Source organism: Schistocerca americana, chromosome 9 (assembly GCF_021461395.2).
Source record: "Schistocerca americana isolate TAMUIC-IGC-003095 chromosome 9, iqSchAmer2.1, whole genome shotgun sequence".
Classification (NCBI taxonomy): domain Eukaryota; kingdom Metazoa; phylum Arthropoda; class Insecta; order Orthoptera; family Acrididae; genus Schistocerca; species Schistocerca americana.
Genome location: NC_060127.1, coordinates 8579062 through 8599964, shown reverse-complemented (window position 1 = coordinate 8599964; position 20903 = coordinate 8579062). Strand labels below are relative to the sequence as shown.

General features: G+C 45.5%; 1 protein-coding gene across 1 annotated transcript in view; it reads left to right on the top strand.

The window, feature by feature from the left end:
* LOC124551131 (GILT-like protein 1) overlaps positions 1–20903 on the top strand; it is a 47684-nt gene that overhangs the window by 15636 nt on the left and 11145 nt on the right. Inside the window, exons 2-4 of the mRNA XM_047126092.1 lie at positions 8191–8340; positions 11857–12030; positions 20349–20495. Of these exons, the coding sequence (XP_046982048.1) occupies positions 8191–8340; positions 11857–12030; positions 20349–20495 (471 nt within the window). The remainder of the gene's footprint in view (positions 1–8190; positions 8341–11856; positions 12031–20348; positions 20496–20903) is intronic.

Genomic DNA, 20903 nt, shown 5'->3' with positions numbered 1-20903 from the left:
ATATCCCTTGGTAACCCATTGTTCAGATTGTTGTTTGGTCTCAGGAGTATAGCAATGTATCCATGTTTCATCCACAGCGACGAAACGACGCTTAAAGACCTGCGGATTCTTCCTGAACAGCTGCAAACCATTCTCGGAACACTTTACACGATTCCGTTTTTGGTTAAGCGTGAGCAATCGCGGAACCCATCTTGTGGATAGCTTTCTCATGTCTAAATGTTTATGCAAAATATTATGTACCCGTTCATTCGAGATGCCCGCAGCACTAGCAATCTCACGCACCTTAACTCTTCTGTCATCCATCACCATATCGTGGATTTTATCAATGACTTCTGGAGCCGTAACCTCCACAGGTCGTCCAGAACGTTCGGCATCACTTGTGCCCATATGGCCACTCTGAAAAATTTCAAAGCACTTATAAACTGTTCTTATCGAAGGTACAGAGTCACCGTAATGTTTATCAAGCTTCTCTTTAGTTTCCTGAGGCGTTTTGCCTTTCATAAAGTAATGTTTAATCACAATGCGAAATTCTTTTTCGTCCATTTTTTGACAATCACTCGAGTTCTTTGATTCACACCAATGGCGAACACAAAGAAATAGACCAACCCAACATGGCTGAAACTTCGTGTGCGTTCTTTCCAAAGACGCTACTAACTAAACATGACCTCGATACGCTCCGGTGGTGCCATATCTCGGACTTTTCACGGACTTTTCAAACCCCCCTCGTGCATTAGAAGTTGTCGTCCATGAAAAGGGTGACGTTTTTTGAGCACTCGCTTCTTTGAGGAGTCTTAAAATGGTCACGCCCTTACTGTCTGGAAGAGAAGCAACGAGGCTTCTAGCTGTTGTCAGGTATCGTAGAGATTCAGGTGAAGGTAAGTGTCGAACTGGTTGACAGGATACAGGTGACTTTCAAGCAATACTTACATAAAACACTCCGGGTTTTCGAGTACCTGCTCCTCTATCAATAGGTTTCTGGATGAGTGACACGAATTTATCTTATCGCCAGGAGACTTCTTGTGCTACTTGTGAGTCCGCTTGGCACAAAACAGCGCTGGTATAGCGTGATACGGACACAGCAGTTCTGGTAGCAGCAGCGGACGTTTCCTTAACACCCGTCTACTAGTTGTGCCATTGTCTGGCGAGCCGCGAGTCCTTTGAGGGATCCTAACGACAACTGTGCTTAAAAATGCACCCCGTGCACACTGTAGCATTTCTGTGCCTGGTCGCAGCACTTGGCGGACAGGTGAGTACTACAGTTATACACAGGGTTCCAGAATGAGATTTTCACTCTGCAGCGGAGTGTGCGCTGATATGAAACTTCCTGACAGATTAAAACTGTGTGTCCGACCGAGACTCGAACTCGGGACCTTTGCCTTCCGCGGGCAAGTGCTCTACCATCTGAACTACCCAAGCACGACTCACGCCCCGTCCTCACAGCTTTACTTCCGCCAGTACCTCGCCTCCTACCTTCCAAAAGCTGTGAGTACCGGGCGTGAGTCGTGCTTCGGTAGCTCAGTTGGTGGAGTACTTGCCCGCGAAAGGCAAAGGTCCCGAGTTCGAGTCTCGGTCGGGCACACAGTTTTAATCTGTCAGGAAGTTTCATACACAGGGTTCATTACCAATGAAATTTATTCATATTGCAATGGAACTGTTTGAGCTCTGTGATGGTATTGTTTGCTGTTGTGACTTGTGGTTTGAGGCAGCTCTCCACGCTACTCCATCCGGTGCAACCCCCTGGTCACCTCTGCGTAGCCACTGCACCCTACATCTGTTTGGAGGTGCTAGTACTGTGGTCAGGTCTCCGCCCCAGATGCAATGATTACCCTCTACACGTCCCTCCTTACCAAATTAACCTTCCACTGGAGCATCAAGATACGTCCTGTCAACCGATTCCTTCTTTTAATTCTTGCTGTACGCCTCTTTTTTTCTCCAGCTCGATTCAGTACCTCTCATTAGTTAGTCGATCTATCTGTCTTCAGGACTGTTCTGTAGCACCACATTTCAAAAGCTTCTATTCAGCCCCGTCTATCGCTCACATTTCACTTCCTCACAAGGCCACCCCTCAAAATGTGTGTCTGTGAATTCCTAAGGGACTCTGCTGAGGTCATCGGTGGTCATCGGTCCCTAGTCTTACACACAATGACTTATGCTAAGAACGAGACTCGAACCTCCGGCGGCAGGGTCCGCGCAGTCCATGACATGACGCCTCAAACCGCGCGGCTACTCTGCGCGGCATCCACCCTCCAGAAAAACATCATCAGTATACACGGTTTTCCAGGAGCAATGGTCAATATGCAGGAACGTGACAAGAATGACTATTCTAAACAAGAGATTCAAGTAAACATGGGCTCTAAAACGCGTTTCTTAGGAGCTATGAGCAATTCTTGATCTTCGATACCGTGAAACAAAACTCTTCTCCCGGAACCTCTTTGCTTTCCATAATTTGAGATGTGGCAGTGTGGACCAAAATAGGAAAACTAGTCCTCATGACGATGCTTGGAACCGTCCTGCTACGTGCATGCATCCATATTCTATTATGACATTAATTTACGTCGTGCTATGCATACTCTTCCAGCAGCCAGAAAAAGCATTACCTCTTGAAAGAATGCACACGAACAACATAAGGTAATAACAAAATACGGGACCTGAAGATAAGAGCATGTTGGCGAAAGACTGCCAAAATGTCGCTGTCGCGCGGGGTAACCGCCCGGTTTGAGGCGTATTTTCCCCGGCCGGGCGGCCCCCCCTGTCGGGGGTGCGAGCCCTCCCTCGTGCGTGGGTGTGTGTGTTGCCCTTACTGTAAGTTAGTTTAAGTTAGATTAAGTAGTGCGTAAGCTTAGGGACCGATGACCTCAGCAGTTTGGTCCCATAAGACCTTACCACAAATTTCCAATTTCCAAATTTCCAATGTCGCCAACTAGTTTTGTGAAACGGATATAAAAAAAGAGTCTGCGGATTACTTTTTTAAATTAAAGTAGATTTGCTGTAGACAGATTACGTTTCAGTTGTTTTCCGTATTTCCCTTTTGATAATTATGTGCACGAACTGTTGCAATGTGTCACGTCTCTAGTGGTTAATGATATCAGAATCGTCCCACTCCTCGCTTAGCAACGAGGGTCGCCGACATCGACTGTTGTGTTTCCACAGAGTCCTGTTGAATACGAAGTAACTCTCACTTTATCCAGATGGCTACACTGATACGAGTGATAGAAATAACAAAAATCGTCACATTTATTCAAGGCAAAGTACATACAGTTGAACTCGTACGGGGAGAAGCAATGTAAAATAAGCAACTCCACTAATGATCACTGAGACAACAAAGTAAGTTGTATGTGACCGGTTCTAAGCGGAATCCGTGAGCACTGCATTGCAGCGCGTCGTCCACCAGGTAACTCGAAGGCCGCGCCGAGGTGACTCGACGACCGCTAGTTGGCAACTCGCTGATAACTGCTGCTGTTGCTGACAACTCGTGGAGAAGTCGGAGCTAACTGCCGCTAACTCCCAACTCGCAGGTGACCGCTCGACTACTTACACGACTTGACTTGACTGCCTGTCGTGTATCTGTGTGGCCTCCTAAAGACAAGCTGGGCAGAACGTTAGCTGCCCTGGCCCTGCTCTGTTTCCGCACATCTGACTCGTGTAGGGAAGTGTTGCGACGGCTTTGGCGCCTACCGTAAGCATGATCGTACACACATGTTGTTGTTACGCTGTTGACATCTGACGGGAACGCAACCCGTCAGACACGGCTGTACTGCAGGAGGCTATAAGCCCCAGGGTACAGCACCGACCCCATCCCTTTCCTTCTGCAGCGAAAAACCAAACATAAGAGCCTCTTGGTTAAGCCCCGTAAGAAAGAAAGTGTCAGATTCAACGAAATTCTTTTATTTTGTTTGTAACCTCATGCCACAAAAATCGGTGGGTTTTCACTTACCAGTGAATCGTCAAAAGGTGGTGGGTTTAGAAATAGGAAGATTTAAGATATTACTTTGTACTTTTATGTACTTAACTGTAGCCTTAGTTTCCAACAATCAGAGGTGGATTGTTTACACCGCGAACTCTGTAAGAGGCACTAGTATCGATAGTCAGCCGTACCCTTTGCCCATCGCTGGACCTCTGGAACATTTGGACTGGCCGCGCCTTCACCGACAAGAGTCCTCGTTCAACACTGGTCAGCCACTGCTGTCTGCGCGCCTTTATTCGAGGCGAGGGTAGTCGTGGTTCACGTTTCGTGTTAAACGATAGCATGTTGTTGAGTCGCACAGATGTTGGTAAACTGTGAGTCTGGAAGTATTTAGTCGAGTGATAGGATAACAGTGAATAATTAATCGGATTATTCACAGAGGTTGCGCGTAATTACATAGGAAATCAGTGCACAAATCAGTATCGTATTTATTATCCATTAGCAACAGTTAACGGACTCTTAGTACTTGAACAATTATGAAGGCTACAGTCGACATTTTATAGCGTGAGAGTTTGGTTTGGAAAAGCATTATAGCAATCACAAACTTCAGTGTGAAAGTGGAAGTAAAGTTAACTGCTAATACCAGCACCATTCGGTGTAGCCATTGTTAGACAGTGTTTTACTAACGAACTAAAAAAACGAAGTAAATGGTCTGAGCTACTATCCTTTCAGAATGAGATTTTCACTCTGCAGCGGAGTGTGCGCTGATATGAAACTTCCTGACAGATTAAAACTGTGTGTCCGACCGAGACTCGAACTCGGGACCTTTGCCTTCCGCGGGCAAGTGCTCTACCATCTGAACTACCCAAGCACGACTCACGACCCGTCCTCACAGCTTTTGGAAGGTAGGAGGCGAGGTACTGGCGGAAGTAAAGCTGTGAGGACGGGGCGTGAGTCGTGCTTGGGTAGTTCAGATGGTAGAGCACTTGCCCGCGGAAGGCAAAGGTCCCGAGTCTCGGTCCGGCACACAGTTTTAATCTTCCAGGGAGTCTCATATCAGAAGTAACCTCAGTTGTAGATGAGGCAGTTATCTATAATGAAGTACTGCCCGAAAAAAGATTCATAAATATTCAGTCAGGTCTTGATAAGACTTCAAAGTAGTGCAAAGATTGAGAACTTGCTTTAAATGTTGAGAAATGTAAAATTGTGCACTTCAGAAAACGAAAAAATGTACAATCCTATGACTATAATATCAATGAGTCACTGTTAGAATCTACCAACTCATACAAGTAGCTGCGTGTCGCACCTTGTAGAAATATGTAATAGAATGACCACATAGATTCAGTCGTGGGTACAGCCTTCGGTTTATTGGTAGAGTACTGGGGAAGTGCGATCTGTCTGAAAAGGAGGTTACTTGTAGATAACTCGTGCGACAGGTTCTAGAATGTTGCTCAAGCGTGTTCGACCAGTTCCAAATAGGCGTAACAGGGGATATTGCGCCGGCCGAAGTGGCCGTGCGGTTAAAGGCGCTGCAGTCTGGAACCGCAGGACCGCTACGGTCGCAGGTTCGAATCCTGTCTCGGGCACGGATGTTTGTGATGTCCTTAGGTTAGTTAGGTTTAACTAGTTCTAAGTTCTAGGGGACTAATGATCTCAGAAGTTGAGTCCCATAGTGCTCAGAGCCATTTGAACCATTTTTGAGGGGATATTGCACGTATACAGAGAAGGGCAGCACGAATTATCACAGGTTTGTTTGATCCGTGGGTGAGTGTTACAGTCATGGTGAAGAAACTGAACTCAAAGACTCTTGAAGATAGATGTAGACTATCCTGAGATAGTCTACTAACAAACTTTCAAGAACCAGTTTTAAATGACGTCTCTGTTAAAATCCACTGCGTGTCGCTCACATAGGGATCGTGAAGACAAGATCAGAATAATTGCAGCACGCACGGAGACATTGCAACAGTCATTCTTCCCGCGCTCCATACGTGAATGGAACGGGAAGAAACCCTAATAAATGGTGTAATGGAACACACCGTCTGCCATGCACTTCACAGTGGTTTTGCAGAGTACGGGTGTAGATGTAGATGTAGATGCAGATCTATTAGACGTCACGAGCGACGTGGGGCACTGCCTAATACCCCGTGTTGAAAGTCACAAAGAAGGATCAGTTATGGTGAGAAATTACTTACGCAACTCTGTGGAAACGTTAGAGAGCGTTATTGAGAGATTAATATGAAAAAGACAAGAGAGTAGGTTTGTTTTGAGTGATTATTTTAAATAATTATTAAACCAATCTACTGTCTTATCTCTTTCATACTAATGTACTGAAGGAGAACCAGTGTACAAGCCGAACCGATACTACGAAACGCCACGAAGTCCCACCTAACCATACGTGCTGATGATCACAAAGTCTCATTGCGTAATTCAGATATTTGCAAATGCCGAAAGTGAGAAAAATATTTTAAAAACGCTGTTTCAACCATTTTAACGCCGAAGAGACTAGGAAATCGGTAACTGCATGTATATGGCCTCAGATTCTAACACTCTGATTAACAGGGGACCCATAGAGCTTCTGGAAGCAAACTCCGTCGGCCTGTGACCGGACCTGGTGGGAGTTTGAAGTTTTGTTACGATATCATTTCTTAAACGATGACAACACTTTTGCTGTAAGCCAGTCTTCTGGAATTTTAATATTTTAGCCAGCAGCTGTCGATCAGATGTTAAATTCTAAAATTAGCCAATACTCCCAACGCCTTTAATCTGTTCTAAGCAAATCCTGTCTGGTCCTTGGAATTTCTTGAATTTTTGATTTTTTTTAATTACACATGGTTATGTCAACACATGTTCAACATGTCCTCGATGGTGAGTGTTCATCGGAGGTGAGGGTATCATCTGGAGTGCCCCAGGAAAGTGTGATAGGTCCGCTGCTGTTTTATATGTACAAATGGCTCTGAGCACCATGGGACTTAACATCTGAGGTCATCAGTCCCCTAGAACTTAGAACTACTTAAACCTAACTAACCTAAGGACATCACACACATCCATGCCAGAGGCAGGATTCGAACCTGCGACCGTAGCGGTCCCGCGGTTCCAGACTGTTGCGCCTAGAACCGCTCGGCCCCACCGGCCGGCTTTCTATCTACACAAATGATCTTTTGGATAGGGTGGATAGCAATGCTGATGATGATGTAGTATACGGGAAGGTGTCGTCGTTGAGTGAATGTAGGAGGATACAAGATGACTTGGACAGGATTTGTGATTGCTGTAAAGAATGGCAGCTAACTCTAAATATAGATAAATGTAAATTAATGCAGATGAATAGGAAAAAGAATCCCGTAATGTTTGAATACTCCATTAGTAGTTTAGCGCTTGACACAGTCACGTCGATTAAATATTTGGGCGTAACATTGCAGAGCGATATGAAGTGGGACAAGCATGTAATGGCAGTTGTGGGGAAGGCGGATAGTCGTCTTCGGTTCATTGGTAGAATTTTGGGAAGATGTGGTTCATTTGTAAAGGAGACCGCTTATAAAACACTAATACAACCTATTCTTGAGTACTGCTCGAGCGTTTGGGATCCATATCAGGTAGGATTGAGGGAGGACATAGAAGCAATTCAGAGTGGGCTGCTAGATTTGTTACTGGTAGGTTTGATCATCACGCGAGTGTTTCGGAAATGCTTCAGGAGCTCGGGTGGGAGTCTCTGGAGGAAAGGAGGCGTTCTTTTCGTGAATCACTACTGAGGAAATTTAGAGAACCGGCATTTGAGGCTGACTGTAGTACAATTTTACTGCCGCCAACTTACATTTCGCGAAAAGACCACAAAGATAAGATAAGAGAGATTAGGGCTCGTACAGAGGCATATAGGTAGTCATTTTTCCCTCGCTCTGTTTGGGAGTGGAACAGGGAGAGAAGAGGCTAGTTGTGGTACGAGGTACCCCCCGCCACGCACCGTATGGGGGATTGCGGAGTATGTATGTAGGTGTATGTAGATGTAGATATAGGTTCAATTACGTTCTCTGTTCCACTTGAACTTTTGATTCGAATGTGGAAACTGTAACGTCATCCCTTACGTTTTTGTTTTATCGTTTCAGTTGGCTCCACTTTTCGAGTTTTATTCCTCTTTCACCTGTATTCTCTCATCCTCTATTCCTCTTTCACCTGTATTCCTTCATTCTCTGACTCACTCCACTTCCGACAATACTCTTTCTGCCGATACTCCACTTCGTTTGATATGTTGACACCTTCCGCCTCTAGTTGTTGTTGTTGTTGTTTACTTGCAGGGCGTGAGCTCCTCGCCGGTGCTGGCGACCGTCTACTACGAGGCCAAGTGCCCTGACTCACGCGACTTCGTGGTCCAGCAGCTGCTGCCCGCCGTCCTGAGGGACCCGGAGCTGGTGCGGCCGGTGCTGATTCCTTTCGGGAAGGCAACCGTGAGTCTCTCCCCTTGTCCAGATTACGTCCCTGTAACGATGCTACGATTTATCATGTTCTACTGTATCAAGCCAGAATATTTACACAGAATTGTACAATAACTTTCTTTTATTTCATGTCTGCGGTCACAAACTTGTAGGTCCTCAGACTACCAGTTTCGGTCAGCAATGACCATCTTCAGGTCCGTTTTATAAAAACATGTCCTAATAAACTGAAGCCATAGTGTCATCGTCAATTGCTCCACAATATTAGAACGTGTTCGTATAAAACAGATCTGAAAATGGTCATTGCTGATCGAAACCGGTAGTATGAGGACTTAAACGTTCGTGACCACAGACGTGGAATAAAAGAAATTTATTCTACATTTTCGGGTCACTGTTCCATTCGCGGCTATGTCGCAGCTTGGTAAACAAAACTGGGCAATTTGGACTGCCTAGCAGTCAGTAATCTTAACTGTGTTATAATTTATATTATTGGCTCACTTCTGCCTCTGCTACTACTTTTACACACTGTACATTTACCTCTTGTTATCCCATCTTAAACTAATATCTAGTTTTTTCAGTAACACATAGAAAGCCTGCAAAAACTAGCAGTCTCCCTTCGTAGAAATAGATAAGTTCACTCTGACACCTAAAGTCACACTTTATACGAGATTTACCCTGTTCACTGAAATATTTTTTGTGTGCAGAAGAAAGTTTAGTAGCACTATTAAGAGACGCTGGTACTCTTTGATGACAGAAGAAAACTAAACTCCGTCCGAACAGGCCTTGGTAGGCGTGACGCCACCAGCAGCCGGCCATATGTTGGCCCTGAAGATGGCCCTGCCATTGACTGAAACCGGTCGGCACTAAATAAACAAAAAAACGCTATTAAGGGGGGTAGGACGTCAAACTGGACGACTTGGAGCAGGAGAGACAGCACAGGAATTTTTAATATAGACTGTCTATACTTTTAAAAATAAATTCATAAAACGTGGCCAGAATGACCAGAAAGGATTCAGGATTTACACGTATAGTGGTGGACATTCAAAAATAAAAGAAAATAATTTATTTTTTTACATTTGTACTTCACCTTTTTTTCACTGACCATTGGCTGCATTTGTTGCTATAGGTACACTTTTCTTCATAAGTAAGGGAAATTCTTCAATGAATTTTGCACAGCATACAAACCATAGGGTACAGGTGTATAAAACTAGAATTTTCCAAATCTATTAAAAACTGTGGTAAAAGTTGAGTTAAGTAACTATAAAATTTGAGTTTTTTGTAAAGATGAAGTTTAAAATGTAACAGCACATTGATATTCTCATAAATTAAATAATTTCTAGTGTTTCGTACACCTGTAAGTATGGTTTTATGCTGTACAAAATTCATCGAAGAATCTCTCTTACTTATGAAGAAACGTGTGCATATAGCTACAAACGCAGCCAATAGAAGTGAAAAAATGATGAAGTTTCACACGTAAAAAAATTATTTTGTTATATTTTTGAACTTCCACTGCTATGATTGTGAATCGTTAATCCTTCCTGTCCATGCTGACGAAGTTCTATGAATTTATTCGTAAAAGTATAGACAGTGGAAATTAAAATGTCCTGTGGTGTCTCTCCTACTCCAAGACGGCCAGTTTGACGTCCTACCCCCCTTAAGACTGTTTTCTTAATACTAAGTCTCTGTACGATGTACGGCGAACGGTTCCGTTTTGCCAGTGCGGCGAAATTTGACGTTGATGGGCTGTGGCAGCGGACGACAGACGCGAGTGCCTTTGCTAAAAGCACGACATCGCCTTCAGCGCCTCTCCTGGTCTCGTGACCGTATCGTTTGGACCCTAGACGACTGGAAATCCGGGCCTGGCAGATGACTACCGATTTCAGATGGTATGAGCAGATGGTAGGGTTCGAGTGCAACGCGGACCCCTCGAAGCCAGGGACACAACTTGTCAGCAAGGCACCGCGCCAGCTGGTGGTGTCTTGTGTTTTGTGTTTACATGGGACGGAGTGAGTGCTCTGGTGCACCTTAGCCTCTGGCGTGCCACAGGGGACTGTTGTGGGACCATTGCTTTTCACAGTATATGTATGACCTAGTAGATAGTGTCGGAAGTTCCATGCGGCTTTTCGCGGATGATGCTGTAGTATACAGAGAAGTTGCAGCATTAGAAAATTGTAGCGAAATGCAGGAAGATCTGCAGCGGATAGGCACTTGGTGCAGGGAGTGGCAACTGACCCTTAACATAGACAAATGTAATGTATTGCGAATACTTGGATCCTTTACTGTATCATTACATGATAGCGGAACAAACACTGGTAGCAGTTACTTTTGTAAAATATGTGGGCGTTTGCGTGCGGAAGGATTTGAAGTGGGATGATCATATAAAATTAATTGTTGGTAAGGCGGGTACCAGGTTGAGATTCATTGGGAGAGTCCTTAGAAAATGTAGTCCATCAACAAAGGAGGTGGATTACAAAACACTCGTCCGACCTATACTTGAGTATTGCTCATCAGTGTGGGCTCCGTACCAGATCGGGTTGACGGAGGAGATAGAGAAGATCCAAAGAAGAGCGGCGCGTTTCGTGACAGCGTTATTTGGTAAGCGTGATAGCGTTTCGGAGATGTTCAGCAAACTCAAGTGGCAGACTCTGCAAGAGAGGCGCTCTGCATCGCGGTGTAGCTTGCTCGCCAGGTTTCGGGAGGGTGCGTTTCTGGATGAGGTATCGAATATATTGCTTCCCCCTACTTATACCTCCCGAGAAGATCACGAATGTAAAATTAGAGAGATTAGAGCGCACACGGAGGCTTTCCGGCAGTCGTTCTTCCCGCGAACCATACGCGATTGGAACAGGAAAGGGAGGTAATGACAGTGGCACGTAAAGTGCCCTCCGCCACACATCGTTGGGTGGCTTGCGATGTAGATGTAGATGTTCACCTGCTTGAAGACCATTTGCAGCCATTCGTGGATTTCATGTTCTCAGACAACGACGCACGATGTCACTGGGTCATACTATTCTACTCGACTGGTTTGAAGAACATTCCGGGCAATTCAGCGAATAATATGGCCACCCTGATCGCCCGATACGAATCCCCTAGAACGTTTATGGGGCGCAATCGAGAGGTCAGTTCATGTACAGAATCCTGCACCGGCAACAATTTCGCAGTTGTGGACGGCTGTAGAGGCTGCGTGATACAATATTTCTGCAGGGGACTTTCAGTTAGTTGTTCAGTCCATTCCACGTCCAGCTTCTGTCCTACGCCGGGCAAGAGGAGGTCCGACACGATATTGGGAGGTGTGCCACCACTTTTGTCGCCTCAGAGTACGTCGTTAGAGCTAATACTCTAGCTCTGTCCTGTCACATGGAGACTGACGCCCTTGCTTGCAGTTATAAACAAAGGGACGGTGGCTCATCCGACTCCTCAAATTCTGGAAAATCTGTCATCACTGGTCTAAGTATTAGAGAGAGTTGAGCTTTACATATCACTTTACATCACTGTCTTTTTGTGCTAACGTTCTTATCCTCCTCTTTCCAGGTCACCACGACCTCAAGCGGCTACGAGTTTAGTTGTCAGCACGGGCCTACGGAATGTCTGGGCAACAAGCTACACGCGTGTGGCATTGCATTGGCTGAGAGCAGAACGCTGCAGGTTTCGTATGCCGCGTGTATGATGAGCAACTACACCGACGTTGAGTCAGCTTCAGAAAAGGTGAGTACAGTCTGAAACTTTTTATTTCTGCAAACCTGCAGCACACATTATACTGTGAGCTATCTTTTCAGGGTCCTTCGTAACCCAAGGTCACTGATATTTCAATACGTATGAATCTGTACACTGAGCAAGTACCGAAGGAAACGAACAAGAAATTTGGAAAGGGAATCAGAGTTGAGGGTTAATGTTGGTAGGAGGAGAAGCTTTGTTGAATTGTCGGTCATTAAAAAGGAGAGGATTTATGTCTCTATAAATGGGGTATGAATCCATTATCTCAATGTGCTTACTTTTTTGTAATATTACTTTACTGTAAGAGATTGTAATTCCGGCATATCTAGGAAAGGACTTGGAAGGCCATTTGAAACGAATGGATAGTGCATTGAGCAGACATAATGTCGTATGTTGTAACCATAGAACTCCACAAGTTCATCATAGAAGTAAAACAAGAGCAAAGGAATTCAGCCTACTTGATTCAGGCGATGCTCAGAAACTTACAGTACTATATTGCAGTACCTGTGTTGTTCTAATGTACAATAACGCAAAAACATCGCACCACGAAAAAAATAATGTAGCGTAGTGAAATTTCTGGAATATATTAGTCTAGGTAACATGTGTAATTTATGAACAGTGCATGACCGCAGGTTAATGTAAGCGCGAGATAAGCCATTTAAAGTGTAAACGCTGGTACATTAATAACCGATGTGACCGCCAGAATCTCGAATGCAAACATAGAAATGTGCATGCTTTGTGTTGTACAGTCTGACAATGCCACCACTTGCAAAGTAGGTTAGAAATCAGATTAATAATGTTGCTCACGCAGTATATGTTTGCTTTATCGGGCAACAACAAAGTTGTTGATTGTGGATGAGCCGGCCGGGGTGGCCGAGCGGTTCTAGGCGCTTCAGTCTGGAACCGCGCGACCGGTCTGGTCGCAGGTTCGAATCCTGCCTTGGACTTGGATGTATGTGATGTCCTTAGGTTAGTTAGGTTTAAGTAGTTCTAAGTTCTAGGGGACTGATGACTTCAGCTGTTAAGTCCCATAGTGCTCAGAGCCATTTGAACCATTTTTTTGATTGTGGATGGTATCCTCAGAATGGAAATAATGAAGTCACTGTAAAAAAGTCATTAATTTTGGCACTTATCTTGAATGGATTCCCACGTAGATTTCTTCGAAGTTGTTATGGCTCATCTTCTTGATTCTAGGGTGATTTCACTTTGACAGCTGGAAGGCCAGATCTGTATTTTAGCAATATTTGAAGACCTAATGAATGCGTTTTTCAGGAAATTCTTAATGATCAAAGAATCCCAGATCAGAACAATGGTATAGTAGAAATAATTTTTGACTTGGTGTTCACGATCCACATTTTTATTGATTTTCTTGTAAATTCACATATACGTTTTCTTTATTGTCACATCATCAAGAAAACAGTTTTGTATCAATCTTCATATATTTAATTTCCACTTTAACCAAACACAAGACTTAACTCTTCTTTTATAAAGCGAAATAACAACTTCTGCAATGTGAAACATGGACTGCTCTGTGCGCATTCGCGCCAAAACGGTCACAAATAAGTCAAATATTATGACAGTCTCACAGAAATGAATACACACAAGAACCACATCACTGTAATATATCGATACATCGGAGTAACTATACATTAATAAAACCGAATGTGAATATTGTCGCCGGCCGCGGTGGTCTAGCGGTTCTAGGCGCGCAGTCCGGAACCGCGCGACTGCTACGGTCGCAGGTTCGAATCCTGCCTCGGGCATGGATGTGTGTGATGTCATTAGGTTAGTTAGGTTTAAGTAGTTCTAAGTTCTAGGGGACTGATGACCACAGATGTTAAGTCCCATAGTGCTCAGAGCCATTTGAACCATTTTTTGAATATTGTCACAAAAATATGTCTGTTACTTCGCACAAAAGTAGTACGATATTACTGGTATCGAGAACTGGGGTTGGAGTGCCGTAGTGGTCACGTAAATAGAGAACCATTACAAGAGGAGCCGAGTGTCAGTTTGTGACACGGAGGTTCACTTCCCCGGTCAGTACGGGGACGGTTAATGCTGTGTGTGAATGACGCTGCAGTTGTCGTCCGAAGATGTCCCATACGTGCTCCATTGGAGATAGATCTGGTGACCGAGCATGCCACGGCAACATGTCGACACTCTGCGGTGCATATTAGATGACTATAGCAGAATGTGGGCGAGCGTTATCCTGTTGGAAAACACCCCCTGGAATGCTGTTCGTGAGTGACAGCACAACAGGTCGAATCACTGGAGTACAAATTTGCAGTAAGGGTGCATGGGATAACCACGAGGGTGCTTCTGCTGTGATACGAAGTCGCACCCCAGACCGTAAACTCCAGGTGTAGTTCCAGTGGGTCTAGCACGCAGGCCTCCTTCTAACCAACACACGGCCATCACTGGCACCGAGGCGGAACCAGCTTTCATCACAAAACAGAGGAGACCTCCACCCTGCCCTCGAATGAGCTCTGGCTCGGCACCAGTAAAGTCGCAAATGGCGGTGGTTTGAGGTCCGTGGAACGCCCGCTTACAAGTCATTTGGCTCGGAGCTGTAGCCCAGAAGTAATCGATTTGTGACAGTTCGTTGCATCACTGTGGCCTTAACTGCTGCTGAAGTTGAAGCTGCAGGTGCAGTACGATTTGCCAGAGCCGTACGCCGAACACGCTGGTTTCCCCTCTCGGTAATGCTACGTGGCCGTCAGGAGCACCTTCTTCTTGCGGCTGGTCCCGGCGGGGATTCGAGTCCTCCCTCGGGCATGTGTGTGTGTGTGTGTGTGTGTGTGTGTGTGTGTGTGTGTGTGTGTGTCTGACCTTAGGGTTATTTAGGTTAAGTGGTGTGTAAGCTTAGGGACTGATGACCTTAGCAGTTAAGTCCCAGAAGATTTCACACACATTTGAACATTTTTTGAACTTCTTCTTGCGACCAAATATTCTCGTGAACTTCGCTGCCGGAAATCGTGTACTGCTGCCACATTCCTGCCAGGCGTTTGTGCAGTATCACAGAAGGAACAGCCGCCTTCTCATAGCCGTATTACACGTCGTTCAAACTCAGTGAGGTGTTGATAACGGCATCTTTGTCACCTTAAAGGCATTCTTGACTAGCTTCAACTGACAACGTCCGATCTGAAAGGTAACTAACGATCAGGAATGTTACAGTGTACATTTAAAGCAACCTCATTTGCGCCACTCTTGTGCAAGTGGCGTGAATTTTCAATATACATCGTCTTTCGGATGTAGAAAGACGTTTATGTTGTACGGCTCCTTATCGATGTTCCAACTTTTTACGTCTGTGTGTATGTCAATAGCTTTGTCAATAACGGTTATGTGCAAATGATAACCGTTTTAATGGGCTCATCGCACTAATGAGAGATGAACCCAGTGTTTAGATTTCTGGTATTTCGTCTGGAAGTAGATTCAGTGTTTTCAGAGAATATTCTAAAGTTAAACTGTAACATTGTCTATGTTAAAAAATGACGAAATTCTTCCAGCCGTATTAAGGTGTTGGTTTTATTGGCAGGTAGTTTCGACGTTGTTACAACATCATCTTCAGGCCCATACTTGTTGACAGCAACTGTATGTGTCTAACACTAGTAGTCAGTGGTGAGACAGGTGTGTTCCATGCGGAAGGCAGGTAGTCCTACCTACCTACCTACGTACCTACCTACCTTCCGCATGGAACACACCTGTCTCACCACTGACTACTAGTGTTAGACACATACAGTTGCTGTCAACAAGTATGGGCCTGAAGATGATGTTGTAACAACGTCGAAACTACCTGCCAATAAAACCAACACCTTAATACGGCTGGAGGAATTTCGTAATTTTTTAACATATTATACCAGCTGACGTCCCAAGTCGTCCGTTTCAATTATGGATATACGAAGATTTAACATTGTCAGTTTCTGGCCATACTGTTCCACTTTCAAGAGCGTGCTCCGTCGACTCCCTCGGTATCTCTTTGGGACCTCCAGTTGGGTCGCCCACCCCCTTTCACTGCTCAGTGCCTGCTCAGCTCACATGGCCCAGCCACCACACGGCATCTTGCCAGCCATATACCGCCTATCGAAACATTCTGCTTTGAATATGACTGCACAGCGGACTCACCTTTGGTAATGCCACCAGCCCGTGTGCTACTGTCAGCTATTATTCTTATGGCCCTGTTCTTAACTGCAGAGGTAACGATGCACTTGCATGGGCGATTTTTTTTCGCAACCTACGATCGGTTGCAAAACTGAATCCACAGTGAAAATCCGGCGAAGCTTCGTGCAGATGTGCTGCGCTGTTTCGCTAGCATGTCCGTCTGTCGCATCATGTCGAACATTTTAGTTCTGATTGCACTATGATCACGGCAAGGTGCCCGAAAAATTTTCTCTCCCGCCAAGTGTGAACCACCCGCTGAAGGATTTCGCCTGATTTCATGCACCCCGTATAACGTAAATGCCATGCGTTTGCCTCTCCATGCCAGTTTCAGCCACACTCTGCACGTGCAATGATGACGCTCCTGCAGCGTTTCCCATGGGAAGTGTTTCATTACCCACCATACAGCCCGATCTTGTCTCCCTCTTATTTTTATCTCTTTGCTCACATGAACTTCTGACTACGAGGAGAGCATTTGGGCCCAGACACCGTCGGGAATTGACGGAAATCACTAGAGGAACGGAGTGACGAAGGTATCGGAAAGTTGGTGCAACGCTTCGACAAGCGTCAGAACCGGAGATGTGACTATGTAAAGAAGTACCTGAAAGGTGTAGCTAAGTATTGCAAATAAAACATTTTTGGTTTACACTGTGGTTTCCATAACGCGCCCGATCGCAAGTTGCGGCGGCGGGACGACACACACACACACACACACACACACACACACACACACACACACACTTCATCAAACGGTACATAAGAGCAAATCACTCTCTGAGTAAAGGGGCAGGGCATACGATTCATGTCGAAAGGTGTCCGACGTGATTGTGGCCACACGGTGGGAATTAAGAAACTTCGAGTGTGGTAATTAGAGCTAGATGCATGCGACATTCCACTTCAAAAACTGTTAGGCAATTCAGTTTTCCGAGATTTATAGTATCAAGTGGGTGCCTAAAATACCAGATTTCGGGCATTACGTCTCACCAAGGACAATGCAGTGGGCGATGGGCTTCACTTAACGAACGAGAGCAGTGGCATTTGCGTAGACAAGTAGGTGCTAACAGACAAGCAATACTGCATGAAATAAGCACACCAGCCAATGAGGGGGCGTACGGCGAACGTATCCGGTAGGACAGTGCGGCGAAATTTTGCGCTGATGGGCTACTGCAACAGGCAACCGATGCGAGTGCCTTTGCTAATAGCACGAGATCACCTGCAGCGCCGCTCCTTTGCCCGTGACCACATCGGTGGGACCCTAGACGGCTGGAAACCGGTGGCCTGGTAAGATGAGTCCCGATTTCAGCTGGTGAGAACCGATGGTAGGGTCCCAGTGTGGCACAGACCCCGCGAAACCATGGAGCCAAGTTGTCAACAAGCCACTGTGCAAGCTGGTTGTGGCTCCATAATGGTGTGGGCTGTGTTTACATGGAACTGTCTGTGTCCTCTTGCCCAGCTGAACGAATCACTACCTCGAGACCATTTGCAGCCATTCATGGACTTGACTTTCCCAAAAAAGATGGAATTTTTTATGGATGACAGTGCGTCAGATCACCACCATAATTGTTCGCCACTGGTTTGAAGAGCGTTCTGGACAATTCGAGCAAATGATTAGGTGACCTAGCTCGCCGGGCATGACTCCCATTGAACATTTATGGGACGTAATCAGGAGTCCAGTTCGTGCACAAACTCCTACACCAGGAACTCTTCCGCAGTTATGGACGGCTATAGAGGCAGCATGGCTATTTTTGGAGGAGATTTGCTACCAATCGTTGAGTCCATGCCACGTAGAGTTGCTACAGTCCGCCGTGCGAAAGGAGGTCCGACACGATGTTAGGAAGTGTCCCATTACTTTTGTCACCTCAGTATATATATATATATATATATATATATATATATATATATATATATATATATATATATACTCGGTAAGCCACTTTATGCTGTGTGGCTGAGGGTACGTACTCCCCTCCGCCACTCCCCTTCCATTGCCACGGGTTCACAGGTAGAGCGCCTGGTGGCAAACCTCTATATGGTCGCATGAGATTGAGTTACACCAATTTAAAAACGTGATAATTTCACGAAATTTGCGCATGCTGCCTGACTCTTGCTAGAACGTAAGGTCTAGGAATCTCGGCGGTTAACCTCTGCGAAATGCGCAACGCCTTTTACCGCCTGCCACTGGGGTTTGTCCATAATGTCGTCACGTTGGCTAAACGAAGCCCTGAATAATCGACGCTGTCTTCGTCGGACCTTTTGCCTCTCCTGCTTTAATCGTACTAAAGTACGAAGTTAACGATTGAAATGTATGCGGGGTTTCCACACTACCTGTTGCATGAGTGAATTGTATTCCATTAGGATTCCACTAATGAATCTCGGCCTGGCATCTGCCTCTACTGCAAGTAATTTTAGGAGGCCATTCCTCTTTAGGTCCCCACCAGACGTAACAATCGAGCCTCCACACGTCTTTCTGGACTTGACTGCGGTTTCCCAGCGTTTCGAGTTCCCCGTGTGTGACAAATTTATCTACGGCTTGCGACACAAGACCATATACGTGAATATAGTGAGCGGCAAGGGGCCTGCAACGACACCTTCGATTTGTCCTCAGCAACTTTAACATTTGAATGCTTTTTGTGTGTTGTACACTACTGGCCATTAAAACTGCTACACCACGAAATGTATTACAGACGCGAAATTTAACCGACAGGAAGAAGATGCTGTGATATGCAAATGAGTAACTTTTCAGAGCATTCACACAAGGCTGGCGCCGGTGCCGACACGTACAACGTGCTGACATGAGGAAAGTTTCCAACCGATTTCTCATACACAAACAGCAGTTGACCGACGTTGCCTGGTGGAACGTTGTTGTGATGCCTCGTGTAAGTAGGAGAAATGCGTACCATCACGTTTCCGCCTTTGATAAAGGTTGGATTGTAGCCTATCGCGATTGCGGTTTATCGTATCGCGACATTGCTGTTCGCGTTGGTCGAGATCCAATGACTGTTACCAGAATATGGAATCGGTAGGTTCAGGAGGGTAATACGGAACGCTGTTCTGGATCCCAACGGCCTCGTATCACTAGCAGTCGAGATGTCAGGCATCTTATCCGCATGGCTGTAACGGATCGTGCAGCCACGTCTCGATCCCTGAGTCAGCAGATGGGGACGTTTGCAAGACAACAACCATCTGCACGAACAGTTTGACGACGTTTGCAGCAGCATGGACTATCAGCTCGGAGACCATGGCGGGCGGTTACCCTTGACGCTGCATCAGAGACAGGAGCGCCTGCGATGGTGTACTCAACGACGAACCTGGGTGCACGATTGGCAAAACGTTATTTTTTCGGATTAATCCAGGTTCTGTTTACAGCATCATGATGAACGCACATTTGAAGCGTGTATTCGTCATCGCCATACTGGCGAATCACCCGGCGTGATGGTATGGGGTCCCATTGGTTACACGTCTCGGTCACCTCTTGTGCGCATTCACGGCACTTTGAACAGTGGACGTTACATTTCAGATGTGTTACGACCCGTGGCTCTACCCTTCATTCCATTCCTGCAAAACCCTACATTTCAGCAGGATGATGCACGACCGCATGTTGCAGGTCCTGTACGGGCCTTCCTGGACACAGAAAATGTTCGACTGCTGCCTTGGCCAGCACATTCTCCAGATCTCTCAGCAATTGAAAACGTCTGATCAATGGTGGTCGAGTAACTGGCTCGTCACAATAGGCCAGTCACTAATGTTGATGAACTGTGGTATCGTGTTGAAGCTGCATGGGCAGCTGTACCTGTACACACCATCCAAGCTCTGTTTGACTCAATGCCCAGGCGTATCAAGGCATTCATTATGGCCAGAGGTGTTTGTTCTGGCTACTGATTTCTCAAGATCTATGCACCCAAATTGCGTGAAAATGTAATCACATGTCAGTTGTAGTGTAATATATTTGTCCAATGAATACTCGTCTATCGTCTTCTTTTTTTCTTCGTGTAGCAATTTTTAATGGCCAGTAGTGTATCTATTGAAGTGTAACTTCACGCATTTGTAAAGCTATTCTTGCAGCACACAACCATCTTGCAGTGTTAGCTGGGTAGCTGTGTATTTGTATAGCTAATTAATGTGTCTTTTATTTTTCCTTCCTCGAATGTTTGCAGTGTGCTGGCGAGTTGGGCCTGCCGTTCCCAACCATTTCAGACTGCGCCAATGGTCAGGCCGGCAATGAACTCCTGAGGGCGTACGGGAACGTTACCAGCGACCTGAGCCCTGCGCTGACCTTTGTTCCGACAGTCACACTGAACGGGGTGAGTCGTACTATATACCTGTTGTGTTCAGCTCAGTTCCAGCCTCACTGTATGTGAACAAGGTATAATTCCTTAAACTAGTGTTGCTTTCGAATGTACGAAATTGAAACGATAACTGTTAACGTGTCTGTTTAGCTAACCTAAATAACTTGCTCGTCAAATGTTCTGGAGGCAGCATAAAAATCTTCTTATTTCCTTTAAAAATATGCTGTAGTGTTTGTCTGTTTTCACCGACGTCCTTAATACTTCTTCATTCTTTACTATTTTTCTCCAGTTATGTTTTCCATCCGGCCTCAAATCTTCAACTCAGACTACTTCAGTCTTTTCCCATTTTCCTTCCATACCGTACGCATTCCTATGCCACACAAAACCACTCTACACTCAAAACATATGACCAGACTTTTTCTA